The 17948-nt window shown below is 40.4% G+C and overlaps 1 protein-coding gene across 1 annotated transcript in view; it reads right to left on the reverse strand.

Annotated features, from left to right (window-relative positions):
- Positions 1–8313: 8313 nt before the first annotated feature.
- MET (MET proto-oncogene, receptor tyrosine kinase) overlaps positions 8314–17948 on the reverse strand; it is an 86870-nt gene continuing 77235 nt past the window's right edge. The window contains 6 exon segments of the mRNA XM_054274722.1: positions 8314–9343; positions 9487–9623; positions 10466–10631; positions 13118–13227; positions 14787–14968; positions 15586–15666. Coding sequence (XP_054130697.1) covers positions 9133–9343; positions 9487–9623; positions 10466–10631; positions 13118–13227; positions 14787–14968; positions 15586–15666 — 887 coding nt within the window. The 3' untranslated portion in view covers positions 8314–9132.

The raw sequence follows: 17948 nt of genomic DNA on the forward strand, positions 1-17948 counted from the left end.
ATTAAACTTGTAGAAAATAGTGTTGGATACCTTGAGCAGTAAAATCCTTTGATCTTCTTGCAGTCTCTAATTTCCTGATTGTGGCTGAATGTAGAAATGATGGACAAAGTTTCTATATTCTCATTCAGGTGATAAAGGAAGTTTGGTGAGTTAGTTTTTGTTGTTTTTTTTTTTCACTGAAATGAGCCCTTGTTGATTTGAATTCAGGTTGAAAATACCAGAGTGTTGATCCTGTATGTTGTACTTTATGAATGAGTCATGAGTCTGTTTTATACTATCTGCTTGGCAGACTAGTGCAGAAGCACAATATGAAAAGTAGGATCTAAACCAAGCACTTCATCAAGCAAAGACTTTTGTTATTGGCTTTTCAGTATGGGCCATTAACCTTCATGGACACTACTTTCCCTGCAATGAAGTTACTATTTTAACACCATTCACTATTTTATGCAGTAAAAGATATAACTACATTAATTTTATGGTAAGTACTATAAGGACTTTGGAAGGGAATCTTGAGAGAAGTGCTGTGTCAATAATGACTTGTTCATCACAGTAGTAATAATAGAAACATATTGTTCATCACCATCCAGACTTATCTTCCTATTCAGAATTATCTACAGAGAATAATATCAGGTGAGTATTTGTGCACAGAACCTCCAGTGATGATGCCTTCCTGGTAGTTTGAAGATACTAGAGGCAAAGACACAAAACCTATTTCACAGTGCCCAGAATGGCCAATAGAAAAAGAATTCCCTTCAATTATCCAAATGAATTGGCAGATATATTTGGAAGCTCCTAGATATATGACATAGATTTAAACATATTTTAAAATAATTCATTTTGTATTTTTGTGATGGTCTTAAGAAAATCCTGCTGATGCAAATTAATAATAAGATTTCTAGCAAATGTATTTTATCACTGTTATTTCAGATGTACAGGTAATTTTTCAGGATATTTTTGAGTAAACTTAATAAAAAGAAGTAGAAATAGTTCTGACATTTGTTTACCTTTTGTTGTCTGCCTTTTGTTTACCTGCATTTCATAAAACAGGTTAGGTGTATGAAATGTTTGCATGAAACAAGCTCACCTTTCCATAAGGTGAGTTTGTTTTCATCACTTCAGTGACATAGTTCATGGGAATTGCATGGGCCTGACAATTCTTTACCCTCTTCCCATCTGATTCAGAGCTACTGTTTGAAAATTCTGACAATAGCTTCAACATATTGGTGCTCAAAGCTGTATGGAGGACACAGCAGTGTTGGAGCACTTTTACAGTTTTTGAGCTGTTGATCTTTGAGGGAAATGTTTCAATGCTGTTGCAGTTCTTGTGAACAGGTGGCAGATACATCACATAGGCATGGCTAGTGATTTAATAGACCAGGTAATTTCAGTAGGTACATTTCCAGTAACTGACTATGAATGAAGAAGCTATTCATTTAATTACATTTCTCTACAAAATGCAGAAATCACATGGTCGAAGTGCCTTTAACTTCTGATGGTGGTTGTCATTCCTGTAGCAGTCTCCTCTTCTAAGGTTTGCCCAAAGAAATTGGTAACATGCAGTTGGAGTTGGATGTGACTGACTCCTTGTTATGTGCCACTTGCTGACGAGGGTGTGTGTATTGTCACATCTTCCCACATGTTTGCCATCAATTCTCCATCATGAGCTGCAACAGGCTGCAGCCCCACTGTATTTCTTAAACTCCCTTTATTTTATATTGAGTCACACAAGTTAGAGAATATACCACTGTTTTCTGGAGGTTTTTTTTTTTTTTTCCTTCCTAATTAAATTTCAAACTCTATTTTTAGCATTTACATTCAGTTTGTCACACTTGCAAAGCATGCCAACTGTCCCAGTGAGCTGCAGCCTCCTGGCAGCTGAGGTATCCATGTTTGGTCATGCACCCTAAAGTTTTTGGCAACGACATGTTTTACATCCTAAAGGAGGATATTCAACTGTCATTTGTGCCAGAGAGGGTCTCACTGTGTGCTTGATAATTAGAACCTGGCAAGTGTTAATGCATGGTGTTTGTAGGAATGCACAGAGCCTCAGAGGCCTGAGCAAGGATGAATTCCCTGTTAAATTGTAGTGCATGTAAGAAAGGGATGAACTTCCCAACAGCACTGGGCTGCACCAAAGCACTTCCTGCTGAAACAGAAAAGCACATGCAAACCAGAGTCCCCCTGGGCTGAATATGGCAAGGATTTACCTTCTGCTGAGGGTCTCTCCCAGGCATTGTGTGTAGTGAGGAGGCTGCTGGTTCTTGAAAGGAAAGCACCAAAATTAATAGTAACAACAAGCCAGAGAAGCAGATTCTCTTATAAAACAGAAATCTTTTCTCTTCTGTCCCCCAAGAGGTCATGGAGTGGCTACAAGTGCTTAGCCTTAATCAGAAAGACTCTTTTGGAATCCTCACTGGAAAAATGCTCCTGTAGTTTTAGCAGGTGGATGGGGATTGCAAAAGGAAAATTCAGGTATAGTCTCAGAGCACAGTTCTGGAGTGAGAGACTGATTTCCACTGGCCTGGTGTCTGTTGAGTCAATAAAGTTGTTCTGAGTTCTCCCTGCTGTCTGTGAGATCACAATTTCTTGTAAATGTTTTTACTAATCAGCTTGGCACAATCCTAAGATTTCCTGTGTCTTTCTTTCATGCTCGGAATACTCAGTTCATGACCTGCTTGTTAAAAAGAATGGAAATTAGAATTTTCAGGAATAGATGTTTTGCTTAGTGAGTAAAAAACCTATTATGATTTCTATTTCATTTATCTACTATGACCTTTTCCTCTGATATAATATTATGGCTGAATCCCAGAAATCAAATTCCCAAAGGGTGAGTTTCATCTTTAGGTATAAAATTATTTTGAGGCCCTTTTGCAGTTTCTCATATGTACTGTTTTGCCATTGCAACCTCATAATTTATTTACATAAGGCATGTAGGTCTCTTCTTCATGACTGATTTTAACACCAGAGACAGAAAATTAGCAATATGCTAAGCCTTAGCAACCCAGTGGTTCTGTGTACCATTTTCCTTTGGTTTGGAAACCTTTGATATTGGTGGATGTATTAAAAATCTTCCTTAATAGAGGCAAGTAACTCTCAATGGAATAAAAATCTTCCTAAATAGAGGCAAATGACTCTCAACCGTTGAGTTGATAGTGCACTCAAAAAGTTGGTGTAAAATCAACAGGAAAATTTCTGTGGGGTGAGGATTTCCCTGCCTATTTTTCAGTCTCTTGGCTTTTGTTTAGGGTATCTGTTATGCAATGTTTTGGCCATGGGCCCCATCCACTGTTGATATTCCTGTGGTGGGAAGCCTGCCAGTGTAAGTCAGCTGCAGATCTGCTGCAGTGTGTACCTGGTATAATCAAAATTACTAGGATGAGCATGGGAAGCTTGTGATTCTGTTGACCCTTTCATAAATGCAATATATAGCATCCCTGAGAGATCATGAGAAGTAATCAGAGGAATGTGTTACAAATCTGGTATTTAAGTTCAGACTATCATTTGACTGTGTGTTATGCTGGTTTAGATTGAAGACCCTGGTATTAACAGCGGACTGTTTTAAAACCTCAGAGATTTTTTACTGACTTTTCAGGGAAATCCTGAAATATTATTGGAAAGTAAATTAAATGTAAATAATTAGAATAAAAATGGATCAGTCTTGGGACATAGCAAAATGTTTTCATTCTTAGCTACTATTTTCAATGCATTTTTCACAGAATAAAAGAATATTTAGGGTTAGAAGGGACCTCTGGAGATCATCAAGTCTGATTTTTTCCCTGAAATATACTTGGAGGTAAAACTGAGTATATATATTTTTTGTTAAGAAGTAAATGTGTCTGGAGAAAATGTGTTTTGATGTTGAGTTTTCCTGATATTTTGAAATGGCAAGGGCATATAAATACTGTTTTTAATCAGTTGAAATCACAGAATTAACTAGGTCGGAGATCTTTGAGATCATCAAGTCTAACCTATAACCTAACACGACTTTGTCAACTAGGCCATGGCATTGAGTGCCTCATCCAGTCTTTTCTAAAACCTCCAGGGACAGTGACTCCTCCACCTTCCTGGACAGCCCACTCCAATGCCCAATCACTCTCTGTGGAAAACTTCTTCCAACCTAAACCTCCCCTGGCCCAGCTCAAGACAGTGTCCTCTTGTCCTGTCTCTGGTTCCCTGGGAGAAGAGGCCAACCCCCCCCTGGCTCAGCCTGCTTTCAGGTGGTTGTAGAATGATAAGGTCTCCCCTGAGCCTCCTCTTCTCCAGGCTAAACAACCCCAGCTCCCTCACAGAACTTGTGTTCCAGACCCTTCACCAGCCTTGTTGCCCTTCTCTGAATGTTCTTCACCATCTCAACATCCCTCCTCAATTGGGGGGCCCAGAGCTGGACACAGCACTCACGGTGTGGCTTCACCAGTGCCAAGTACAGGGGAAGGAGTCACCACCCTGCTCCTGCTGGCCACCCTACTGCTGATCCAGGCCAGGATGCCATTGGCCTTCTTGGCCACCTGGGCACACAGTGGCTCATGTTCAGCCTGCTGTCCATGAGATGCTGTGCATTGAAATAGTCTTGAGTGAGTTAAGTACAAAATGTTCCCCTGAGATAAGACTCTGGAGAAATAATTGTGAAAGATCTGACTTAGAGAGGAGCAGGATGGTGTGTATTGCAGTGTTTGTGGGATACCCACTAAAAATACACTTCATGAAAGAGAACTTGTGAATTCAGTGGGATACATCTCATTTAACTGGGAGGAAATGTGTGGAGCAGTCTCCTCTTGTTCCAGAAGAACCAAGAGTCCCAGGGCTTTTTCTCACAGATACAAAACACCTCACAGATATGAAATGCAGGATAGATGACCCTGAGGGGCACAGGTTCAGGTAATTGAAATTTCTTGTGAATTGTGACTGATTAGGGACTTGGATACCAAATACAAGTGCTGGCATCCTTGTTGGATCATGCAGGTACTCCTTATGATAGCAAATTTCCAAGCTTCAAATGCCACCCCAACTCAAGAATTGTAAGGCTCTGCATGGGTAGAGCCTGTGGTTAGGCAAGAGGCTTCCTATTCAAACAAACTGTGCCATAGTTGTTGACAACAAATATTTGGTATCTTTCTCTGACGCATTTATGACTAGGAGGCTGATTAACTGTGTGTTTGATTTATTGCTGCACTCTCTATTTTTAGATTTCTGAGGTTTTTTCCCCTCTTTCCCAGAGTTTCACAGGCTGTTCTTCCCATGTTCATCAGAAAAAGCATATGGACAGACTTGTCAGTTTAACAGTCAATGTGAGCAGTAATTCTAGCACAAGGAGTTTAACATATTACAATAATTCATTTTAATAACATGTTTATTCGGTCATGACAACAACTATAAACATAAGTACCATTCAGCTCTTTGCCGATATATGAACTTACTAACATCAAATCTTACCAGAATCACATATTCTTACAGGTGTCCCAGACACAACATTAACTTTATTAAGCAAAAGTTCATAAATAGTAAAAATGTCCTCTGTTTCACATTGCAGCGTTCCTTAAGCATGTACGTACAAGTTTGGAGTAACTTCTCCAAATCTTTGTGTCATAAACTTCCTTAGCTGTTTTAACAACCATAGAGATGATTTCTTTTTGCCTGCAGCAAAGCCTTTTGTCCTTGAGCAATCTACAATTAGTATCACTCTCAGCAGACATGAAAGTTCATTTCTGAAATGAAAGTGGTGATGAAACACAATACAATATTATCTGCTCATAGCTTGCCTGCACACTCTGCCCTCATTATAAATCTTTCAGTTATAACACAGTCTCCTAAAGAACAATATATCTCCCTAATATCAGTTCTTTATCTGCATTACCTCTCTTTGAAGATGTTAAAATGGTTGGCCTGCAGCAATGCAGATATTATACTTAGGGTGGAGTGTGTTTACAGTCAGTTCTTTGCCTTTTTAATATTTACACAGTATTTCTTAAGGTTGCTACAGTTTATGAATCATGTACATTGACATACGTTTTCTGAAATGTTCACAGTGCAGTATTTTGTGGCCTAACCAAACTTTGTAAATGTCATTAAAAATAAACTTTTTTTTTTTAATATAAAAATAGAATACTTTATGTGTTTACACCAGCAAACCCAGTTCTATTCTATTCTAAACAAACTATACAGTAGTATGCACAGAATTCCACAGGAACAGAAATGACATGTGATGTTTGCCCTAAAGTTATAGTACTCTTCCCTAATGAATAGAAGTTTTATTTACTATCTCTTTTCAAAATTGTTTCTCTGGCCATAACTTAGCATTAAAAGTAGATAATTCACTGGGTTGTGTTATCCAAGAAGAGAGTAAAGAGGGCCTGAAGCCATTTCTTCTTTTGTTCAGTCTTCTCTGCTCTTCAGGGCTGGTATGAAGAAGTTACTGATATGCCTGTGATGGTGGGGTCTTTTTAGGTCAGGGTAGCCTGCAACACCTCTGCTCCTTGCTCACCTTTGTTAGGAGCTCTACCCAAGGGTAGGTGGCAGAGCTTCAGCTGCTCACCAAGTGACTCACCAGACAGCAACCTTCAAGTTTTAATTCCCAGAGTGATTCACTGTTTATTGAAAGAAATGGAGGCTTTTCATTTTTCAGCAAGAGATCTGTTGCTGTAGACTGTTTGACTCAAATAAATGACTGAATGTTGGAATAATGTTGACACTAGGAATGCTTTAAGCTAGATGATTTTCCCTTTGTTTTTGTACCGTCTGACTGTACCAGAGAACTGGTAAGACACAGAATCAGAGAATCATAGAATGGCCCAGGTTAGAAGGGACCTTAAAGATCATATAGTTCCAGCCCCTCTGCTGTGGGTATATTGATTAATGTTGAAAATTCCAGGGATGGGGCATCCAAAACTTCCCTGGACAACCTGTTCCAGTGTGTCACCACCTTCACAGTAAAGAATTTTTCCCCAATATCTAATTTAAACCTTCTGTCTTTCAGTTTAAACTCATTCCCCTTTGTTCTGTCTCTACATGCCTTTGTAAATAGTCTTGTTCCATCTTTCCTGCAGGCTCCCTTCAGGTACTGGAAGGCTGCAATTAGGTGATGCCAAAGCCTTCTCTCTTCCAGGCTAAACAATTCCAATTCTCCCAGCCTTTCCCCACTGGAGAGGTGCTCCAACTCTCTAATCATCATGGTTGATGATTGATGTCCTTCCTGTGATGGGGCCCCAGAGCTGGATGCAGCACTCCAGGTGGGTCTCACCAGAGTGGAGAAGGGGCAGAATCCCCTCCCTTGATCTGCTGGCCACGCTGCTCTTGATGCAGCCCAGGATACAATTGGCTTTCTGGGCTGGGAGGGCACTTTGCCTGCTCAGTGCAGCCTCTCATGCACCCCAAGTCCTTCTTGGCAGGGCTGCTCTGCATCTGTTCATCCCCCAGCCTGTGAGGATACAGGGGTTGCCCTGACCCAGCTGCAGCACCTTGCCCTTGGTCCTGTTAAAACTCAAGATATTCTCACCAGCTCTCTTCTTGAGCTTGTCCAGGTCCCTCTGGATGGCATCCCATCCTTCAGGTGTGTCAACTGCACCTCTCAGCTTGGTGTCATCTGAAAATGTTCTGAAGGTGCACTCGTGCCCTTTGTCTGTGTCATTAATGAAGACATTAAGTAACACTGGTCCCAGTGCTGACCCCTGAGGGACACCACTTGTCACTGATGGCCATGAGGACTCTGAGCCATTGACCTCTATCCTCTGGATGTGACTGTCCAAACAACTTCTTATCCATCCAACAGCCCACCCATCAAATCCATCTCTCTCCAGTTCACAGAGGAGGTTGTGGGGGGCTGTGACAAAAACCTTAGAGAAGCCCAGGTAGATGACATCTGTACACCTCCCCTTGTCCACTGGTGTAGTCCCTCCATCCTAGTAGGCCACTAGGCTGGTCAGGGAGGACCTGCCCATGGAGAAGCTGTGCTGGTGTCTTGAATTCTGGTGAACAACTGCTCTGTCCTTCATGTGTCTTCTAGGAGGATCTGTTCCATGACCTTCCCAAGCACAGAGGTGAGGCTGACAGGTTGGTAGTTCCCAGGGTTGTTCTTTGTTCTCTTCCTAAAGATAGGTACCCTGGTCCCTTTTTCCAGTCACCTGGGACTTTTCCTGGCTGCCATGACTTTTTGAATATCGTGGAGAGCAGCTTGGTGAGTGCATCAGCCAATTCCTTCGGAACTCTGGGATATATTTCATCAGGTCCCATCGACTTGTGCACATCCAGATTCCCTGGATGGTCATGATGAGGTCCCAGTCCTCATCCTGTTGTCCATCCTTTCCAGAGGTGTGGGAAGAAATTATGCCATTGAAGACTGAGGAAAGTCTGAGGACTGAGGAAAGTCTGAGGACTCAGACTTCTCCTCATCCACTAGCACTGTTTAACAGAGAGGGAGCACCTTCTTTGGCCTTAGTTTTCTGATTAACATACCTGTAGAAGTCCTTTCTGTTATTCTTTGCATCCCTTGCCAGGTTCAGTTCCAGTTTTGTCTTGGTCTTCCTCACCCAGCTCTTACTCATTCATACTTTTCTATACTTATTTTACTGCACGCCATTTCTTGATTTTGATTTCTGTTAAGACACCATGAGGCTGGCTATCTTGGCTTCCTAGGTTCTTAGAAACCTTGTTGATGTAGCTCAAAAATCCGAAGTTTTCCCCATGTGGGATGAAAATACATTTTAAACTCTTGTAATTTTCATTGCATTTCTTGGCCTTTTGTGTGAAAACCTTTTCTGCACTGTTCGTTATCCTAAAGTACATGCACAGTAACAGTCCTTCCAGCCAAACTGATTGATATTCTACTTTCATGGCATTTGTTCTTGGGTCTGAGCACACATTAATGACAGTTTGTGGGAACTAACTCTGGAGGGTAGCACACCACATTTCTATTTGGTAAATTGATGGCGTTCTCCAAATACTTGGAAATTACTGTTTATGGAATCCTGTATCCTTAAACAATATGATATTGTGTCCTTGTACTAGTGCAACTTGGGCAACAACATAAACATGTGCAACAGTGTTCTCACAAAGACTGGGCAGTAAAAACTAGTGGACAAAATGTTTTGCTCTTTGTTCATACAATAAAGAATGGATTCTCCTTAATTTCAGACATACCGGTCATGTGTCAACATCCATGTCTGTGTTGTCTTGTGATGACAGAAGAGAAGGATAGGGAGCAATGGACTTGACATTGACATAAGTAGCATTGACATGAACATAGTGTTCCCCAATAAAAGTGGAGAAGATTGTTGATATTTTTGAAACAAGTTCAGAAAATGCTGGACGCATCTCAGGTTTCGGATGCCAGCACTTCAGCATGACTTCATACCTGCCATTCAAATAGAAGAGGTGTTCAATTATAAAATCACATAAAAAGAAAAAACCCAACTCTCTCTTTCCTCCCACAGCCTCAATTACTATAGCAGAAGAATCAGCAGGATTTGCAGAAGCCTTTGCAAACGATTTACTTACAGTGGATCGGGACAGTATTCAGGTTGCAGCAGCCTTCTTCCTTGTAGTAAGTAAACAGTTATATCAAAAGAATTTACATCAGGATAAGGTGGTGCCCCTCGTGTCATAAGTTCCCATAACAATACACCAAAGGACCACTAAGAAAACAAAGAAATAAATAAAAAGTTAAAGGGTTGGAGGGCTTTACATTCCTGTTTTAGAAGATGGCTTGATAGATTTAAGCATTTAACTGCATGGATTTTCCCTTTGAAAAGTTGTTTTACTGCATTCAGCTTTCTTTTAAGTGGGCTAATAAATGCTGTAGGGACTTGAGGAGCCACTTAAAGACAAGCCAAAGAATCTCAACTAAGTAAATAAAAGAAAATAAAAGCCTATAGGCCTGCTACTTTGCTGGTATAAATTGGCAAGGCTTCTTTTGAGGTTAATGGAGCTCTTCCAGTTTACATGAACTGATGATCTGACTAACTCTGTGTAAATACCTGCTGAAGACAATATACATGGTGAAAATTCTGTGCATCACAGGTCAATCTGAATCTGGATTGAACAGAGAGCTAAAATACAAAGCAATCCAGCCAATGACTTCATTGTAACAATTTTTTCTTCGTACATGGCCAGGTAATACTTGAGATTACTGTAGGCAGCCAGACTAGACTTTTATGAGTCTCCAAATTAACCTGTTCTGTCAAGCTTTCCAGAGCCCCCCCTTGGCTTCTTAGAATGTCCTTAGTGTCCCTTGGAACAGGGTTTAATTCCTAATTCTTTCCTGAGCAGTAACATTTAATCAGGTCAACAACTTCTTGCTTAGTGATTGGGACAAATACACTTTCTGGATGTAGAAAGACTCTTGTTCTTATGTGAACCAAAGCTAGATTCAAATATCAGTTTTCATTTGGAGCTGTTCCATTAATTAAATACTAGAAAGATGCCTCAGGCAGAATAAAAGAAATAAATAGGTGATACAAATATGTTAGTACATTACCACATCTGACTTTGTTGTGAACTTCTGAGTTTGTAAACTTTCTAAAGCCATCCATTTCACTGGCAGTTTAGCTCCTGTTTTATTGTGTACACTGTAGTATTCTTTATCATAGACATCTCTAGCAAGACCAAAATCAGCAACCTTGACAGTGAATTTTTCATCCAACCTACAGAAAAGGCAAGAGGTATTATTTGCAACTGAGTGGGAAAGATTTACCATGTTGGTGGATTATAATGACTGACTTGCATTTTTGAGACTGTGACTTTGGATGGCAGTACTTTATTTGGCATCTATGAACTAATGTAACACTGAAACAAAAGTGCAGCAAAGCATATTTGACACCCATTTAATACAGTGAATGAACTCAGGAAATTACTGATATTGTTTTGATAATACAATTTGAATTACAGCTATTTTAAAACAATTGCTATGTATAAAAAGATTTTTGCTAATAGCCTATATATCCTGATTGAGTTCTACATCATTTCTTCCACAGCTGTTTTTTCTTCTGTATCCTTAAAACCTGCTCATTTTTATTTCCAAGTTAATGCATCACCTTTCCTACTTACTCTCAGTTTTGATAAGGAGGGATCCATCCTTATCTCAGTGACTGCCTTTATGCAGTACTCCTGTAATAATAAGGATGTATGAATAATGTACTCCTGTAACTAAGGATGAATTTGGTGTGTATTCTGGGGGAAAATTATGGCATAACAAAAGTTCTGTTGGGGTACCAGCTCAGCCATACCAGAAGACCTCCTTAGCTTTGCTTCTCCTAAGCCTGGTATTTGTCCTGATAAGTGGTATCATTGTTACAAACAGACAGAGCGTGGATGTCGGCATTTTCAGGCCTATCCTTCTTTACAGACCTAGTCACAGCAAGCACTTCTTTTTGGGCTTCCTTACAGCATCACAAGGTCACAGAATGGGTGTGGTTGGAAGGGGCCCTTGAAGATCATTTAGTTCACCACAATCTCCCCTGCTCAAAGCAGGGTCTGCTGCTACAGGTTGCTCAGAACCATGACCAGCTGGGTTTTGAATATTTGCAAGGATAAGGACTCCACTACCTCTCTGGCAACCTGGGCCAGTGTTCAGTCGTCCGCATAATAAAAGTACTATGTTGAAATGCAATTTTCTCTGTTTCAGTTTGTGCCCACTGCCTCTTGGCCTGTCCTTGGGAACCACTTAGAAGAACCTGGCTTCCTCTTCTTTAAGTCACCATATCAGTTATACATATGGATAAGATCCCCTTGAACCTTCTCTAGGCTGAATGATCCTGTCTCTCTGTGTCTGCACATGACATTTCCTTGTCTTGAATTTATGAGGTTTCTGTCTGGACAACTCTGGTCTGTTGAAGTCAGTGCATGGGACAGAACCATCTGCTGTATTTACTGATGTTGTAACTTAATCTGATGAAGGGAGTAGGAGGAACTTTGATGGATCAACAGGAAACAGTTTATGCCATAGCAGGTTTCTGCACCTCTTCCAGGAGAGTGGAACAGAGTATATAGTCCCTGAGGACTATATTTGCAGCTGGCTTCCTTTCTGATAGACATCACCAGTGCAGCAGGGCCTGTACTGAGCGTTGGATTGCACATGGCCTCTGGGGACAGTGAGTCTGGTGGCTGCAGCTCTCCAGGCTCTGAAGTGCTGATCCCTATAGGAGTACATTCAGTGGTCCTGTGAGACACCCTGAGAGCTGCTCCTTCCTCACCCAAGGAAGAGACAGTAGGCCAGGGGGAATGTCCCATTGCCACCATTTGGACTTTGATCAGATGAACTAGGTCTTTTGTTCAGAAACCCAATGCATTTCTTCTTAGGAAATATCAAAATCTGCTTGTGGCTTTTTTTTCCATCTCTTTAAACAAACCAATACCTGCAATAAAATGTTCTTTTTGAGAGGCACAGGTGTGCAGCCTTGAAAGAAGAGTAAGACATCTGATGTCACAGGTTAATGACCTTTTTGGAGACAGAGTTCCAGTTTATGATGTGCTAAAAATAAACTTTAAGGCTGTGCCTCATTAATTCACAACATCAGTGATAAATCAGCATAATCATATTGGCAAATCCTGTATCAGTTTTTCTTTGTGGGAACAGAACTGTCTGGCTTCCCAGACACCAGTAAGATTCTTTGAATAATAATTTGTGTGTCTGTTTGAGCCAAAGTAAGCTCATACTCATGTAATGAAAGACTATTGTCAAGAGGTCTCACTGGTGTTTCTTTGTGTTCCTGTTTTTCTCACCGAGTTCCCCTGTGTTCCTCTCCCTCCTGGTTAGGTGTGGCAGCATAGACATGCTGCTTCTGAAGAGGCTGGGTGGAAGCACAGCAAGTTGAGGCAACAGCAGTTTAACTTCCCTTAGGAGATGCGTTTTAAACTCTAACCAATGATTTTGAGAGGCTACGCTTTCACCTCAGCTTTCTTATTTCTCACACTCAAAAAAAGCTTATGTGTTAGAAATGAGCCCTTAGCAAGATGAGTAGCTCATCAGCATGCAAGACAAACATCAGTATAATTGCAGAGCAATGAAAAAACCACCATCTTTTTACTAAAAAATAGCAGAATCCTGAAAACTTCAGTTTATCTCATCTCATCTCATTGTTTTACACAGAAGGGTGTGGTAATGTGGCTGAAAGTAGACATTTGTACTTACATACAGTTTCTTGCTGCCAAATCTCTATGGACAAACTTTTTACTTGCAAGGTATTTCATTCCTTTTGCAACCTGAAGGCCAAATCCAATTAAATCTTTTACTGTTGGATTCTGTAAAATACAAACATTTATGATAAAATTAATGCAGAAGCTTAAGGATTGGACAGCTTTATGCTGTGACTCTAGGTTTTATCCACCTCTCCTGCCACCAGAATGATCAAGAAAGGTTGGTGCTTGTAGTGAAACTGGTTTAAGTTAGGTCAGCTTCTTATTCCCAGTGAGAAAACACACAATAAGAAAACAAAAGAGCTGAGAGTGTCCAGAAGAGTAGAGTTTGCAGCATAAGCAGCATAACCTGACCTGAGAAGTGGAACAGTATGCTGAAACTTCAGCATCACAGATGATACAAAAAATTCACACATGTGGACTTAAGGGTGATAGCGTGTAACTCAGTAGAAGGTAATAACTGTGAACTTGGAGCTCATCACCTGGAGATGACCAAGAGAAGAGAAAGTCCTATTTGGCACAAAATAGGTGCATCAGTATGATGTCATGAAAAAGGCAAATGAGACCTTAGCAGTTACCAGAGGAAGATTTTTGGCAATGATTGTTAACTCTTTCTTCTTGCCTACATGGTGAGATGGTACTCAAAATGTTAAATACCAAAGTAAGGACAGGCATAAACCTGTAAATCTTTTATGGCAATCATATGACTTGTAATAGTAAGGATCCTACAGATTTTTGTGGTTTTGACATTGCTCCTTATAATTTTCTTCGGTGGCACAATCTGATTCAACTGTGGTCATTATTCTATTTATTTGAGGAAGGACCATGGCCCTATTTACAGACAAGGGTCCTGGTGCTTGTAGAATGAAAGAAGCTCAAATGGGAGTAGGTCCCAGCCTCTGAAAGCTTAACTCCTCCAAAAATTTGTTGAAATGATTTTTTTTGTAATTGTACTGGCTATTGCTGATTGCAGTAAAAGCAAGGACAAAATCCTGTCGGCTCAGAAGTAACTTTATATTGTTCTAACACTGTGAAATAGGTGAAATACTACAGTGTTAAGTGGGCTTATACTGCCTGAGGTAAGATCTGTGGTCTCCTACTTGAGAGAAAGCAATGAGGCACATTTGAGGAATCTACAGTCTTTCAGTGGAAATGGGGAAGACTGCTGATAAAAGGGTATGCATAGTTTGTATAACAACTCCTGTTTTTCTTTCTTAAGATAAGAAGAAAAAATATTGACAATAAACGTACTGTGACACGAGCTGCACATGGAGTTCCCTTACCTAGGAGCTGGAAAAGCAGATGCTGATGACTGGCACTGCTGTGCTAAAGTCAACAGAGATGTGCCAGTTTAACCAGAAGATGATTGAGCCCCTGGACATAGATCTCATAAACACATTTGTTTATAGAGAGGCTTATGGATGGGAAATGAGAAATACTTATTGCTGATAATTTCTGGGAAACATTCTAGAGAGGAATTTGAGGGGGAGGGGAAGGAGTGGCACTGCTGCGGCTGGGCTCGATGCCAGACTAAGCAAGTGCTAAAGGTTAAGGTGTAGGAACAGCAGCAAGTTGCAGACGTAATGTAATTATGAGAGCCTGGGAGTGTTGGAGCAGGGCGTGGCCAGGCTTGCATTACCCTCCACACCTCACCAGGTACTTACATGAGTCTCATTCCTAATGAAGTTTCGAAGATCTCCATGTTTCATGTATGGAAGAACAACTAATGGGGATCCTTCATTGGGCAAACAGATTCCCAGGAGTGACAGAACATTGGGATGAGTGAAATCTTTCATGATTATTCCTTCTTTCAGAAACTGAGCTACTTCTTCCAGGTCTGTAATTCCTGAGAAATCCAGTCATAAAATCAGTTAATTAAAAGAAACAGAAAAAAACTAGACTTCATTTCTCTACAGCATGTCATTGCACAACAAAGTGATAATGAGAGATTACAAACATGCTCTCCACCTCCCACATTACAATGAGGTTATGTGCATTGGTTTTCCTACAATGACCAAATACAGGTTGTTCGTAATGTTAATTTTGTTTCTCCATTTCTTATTTTAAATGATTTAAAATTGAATAAAAACACTTGAGTAAAGTCCTAAGTAAATTTTATACTCTCTTCCTGGTTTTCCAGCAGCTTTGCCCACTCTTCAGCAGTTTAACCTCCAAACCCGAATCCTCAGTACTCAGTAGAATAAAAAAGTAACACTACCTTTCCCTTATTTTCCAGAGTTGTTTTCTTTGTAGAGGAAATATATGGAAATTTCATTTGATGTAAAAACATATGCCAATGTGTTGTGGTAATTTGGAGTAATTGGAATTGCTCCAAAGATAAATCTGATTCAGCTGCAACTAAGGATCTTTGTTTGTGAATGTATATTTCACTGGAATTTATTGGGTCACCCCAGTTATCTTTGGAATTAATAGTAATGTCTCACTATTAAACATGTAACTCACTATTCAGTGACTTCACAGCACAATGAATTTTCCTGCTATCATTATCCAGCAATGTCCCATGGTACACACAGCCAAAATGTCCTGTATAAAAAAATGACCAATATTAGCTTTAAGAAGTAAAATTAGCTTTCTGGTATTTTCCACTGGGTGGAAATCATACTGTAACAAAGTGATCACACTCCATTTCTATCCAATTCCCAACATTTGTAATATACATTTCCTAACTAACATATTAAAATAAATGGAATCAGACCATTACATAAAACCACCATTCATAAAATCACCATTACATAAAACCACCACTACATAAAACCACCATTACATTAAATGAAAACTCTACTTGCAGCATAATTGGTGTTTCTTGACCTAAATGCAGAGTATAACTAATGACAGGGCTGGCGCCACAAATATTTCGTGTTCTTGCAATGACTAAGCACACGAAACCCATGTCAGCCCATTCCCATCATCTCCTGTGACATGGGTGTCAAAGGAGGATGCCTGCAAGGCACAGGGAGCTGTTAGGAGCTGACATGACCACTGGGTTGGTGGCTCCCAGTGATCTGCAAGCCCATGCTAAGTGGTCCACTGGACTGTACAAACTTGATGCATCTGTTGGAAAGGACAGCCACTCTGGGATTACAGTGGCTCAGGTCTTGCTGCTCCATGGAAAATGTTGAATGTTAAAAGTGATGTGCTGGCTGTGGATGGTTTGGGAGTTGCTGTACTGATCACAGACTGATGACACCACTTGGCAGTTTTTTTCTGTGGCCTAGTTCCAAGTATAAAATATCACTAAAAGATGATGAACAAAATTTGCCTTCTTTCTCATGGTCTGAGCAGTGAAATGAACTGCCAGGGACACAGAAATCCTGTGCTTTCCTGCCAAGCAAATGATGTTGTCTACCAAAACTTACTATGAGAAGTCAGGTTTAGCAGTTTGGGAAACAGCGAAGTTTGAGCTCCAGGTTCACACATTAATTTCTCCAAATCAAATTATGTACGTGCAGTTGTGGCTTCTTTCACAGATGAACTATTTACTGGAAAGTTTTAAAATACTAATATTTGCAGTTAGAAAGCATAATTTTTTTTTCTTATGTGTGAGCTCTACAGAGAACAAGACTATCTGATTAATTTTACTATGTTCCAGGCATAAGCTCTGGTCAGAGCTCAGTTTGCTTTGCTTTTGGCTTGAAGTAAAATTACTCCAAAGTTTGTTTTATGAAAGCAACTAAAATCCCATCAGACCACAGATTGCTTGGAGCCTGGGCACAAATCCTAAAGCTTGGATTGGGTGTGTCTAAAATATTTTGGGGTTTGGCCCATTTCTAGTTAGAAGGGAGAAAATTTAAAATGGTTAATTATCTCAGTGTCACTCCAGATATTTTTCAACATTTAAAAAAGGGGAAATTACTTGGATTTTTCCAAAACAAAAAAGAAAAGAAAAAGGCCCACCCTTGCTTAGGGGATGATGAAGTGTAATACATAGAAGTGAAACACACTGACTGTTTGTTTGATTTGTGGCTCTTGTCATGCAGAAGAGGCATTAAGAATATAATTTATAGCCAATTTTTTATCAGTATTCTGATACTCAACAAGAGACCTCTCATGCATGATCTGTAGAAATACTGAAATACAGTTTGTACTTTGGTTACTAATAGGTACTCAGTCATACAGAGTTTAAAAATGTCCCAAACAGAAATACTGGCTTGGGCTATGAAAGGTAAAGGGAGCTTGCTTATGAAGATGTAGAGGAATAGGAGTGATGAGAGAAATTTAGAAAAATAGGAGACCTGCTAAATCAGGGACAAAACTAAGGGGGAAGTGAATCAGGAGCTACATATTTCTGCAGCTGGCATGAGAGGAATGAGGTGATATGAAGAGCATTTGCTGGGAGGAAACAAGCAGCAAATTCCTCAGAGCTGGTGGAAACTTGAGGAGGGAAAAGGGGTGTAGGCATTTCACCTGGGCCATGGGGACTTTTACTGTATGCACTAATGACTGCAAGAGTCTCCTGTGTCATGTAGCAATCCTGACAGACAATAGGCCCCAAGTTTGAGGGCACTTGTGTTCCTGCCTCAGCATCCCCTGCCATTTAGGTGTGTGCCTTAGGTTTCACACAATACCCTGGGGCAGATTCACTCCCATACCACAGCCTCACGGATCAGAAGCCCTGGCTGAGCTTTCTGTAGCCTGGAAAAGGGTGAGAGAGAGGCACTTGTAGGGGAACCAGCAAGTCCATGAGTTTAAAAGAGCCTCATTAGTTGGCAGACTCCTTCCTCCTGATGGTGTCTTCTCAACTGATCAGATGCACTGACGTCAAAGGAGAGCCCCTTCATTCCCCGCTTGATTCAGTACATGGTATG

Source organism: Melozone crissalis, unplaced genomic scaffold, assembly GCF_028551555.1.
Source record: "Melozone crissalis strain CALT ecotype California unplaced genomic scaffold, PUWL_Pcris_2 ptg000004l_1, whole genome shotgun sequence".
Taxonomy (NCBI): domain Eukaryota; kingdom Metazoa; phylum Chordata; class Aves; order Passeriformes; family Passerellidae; genus Melozone; species Melozone crissalis.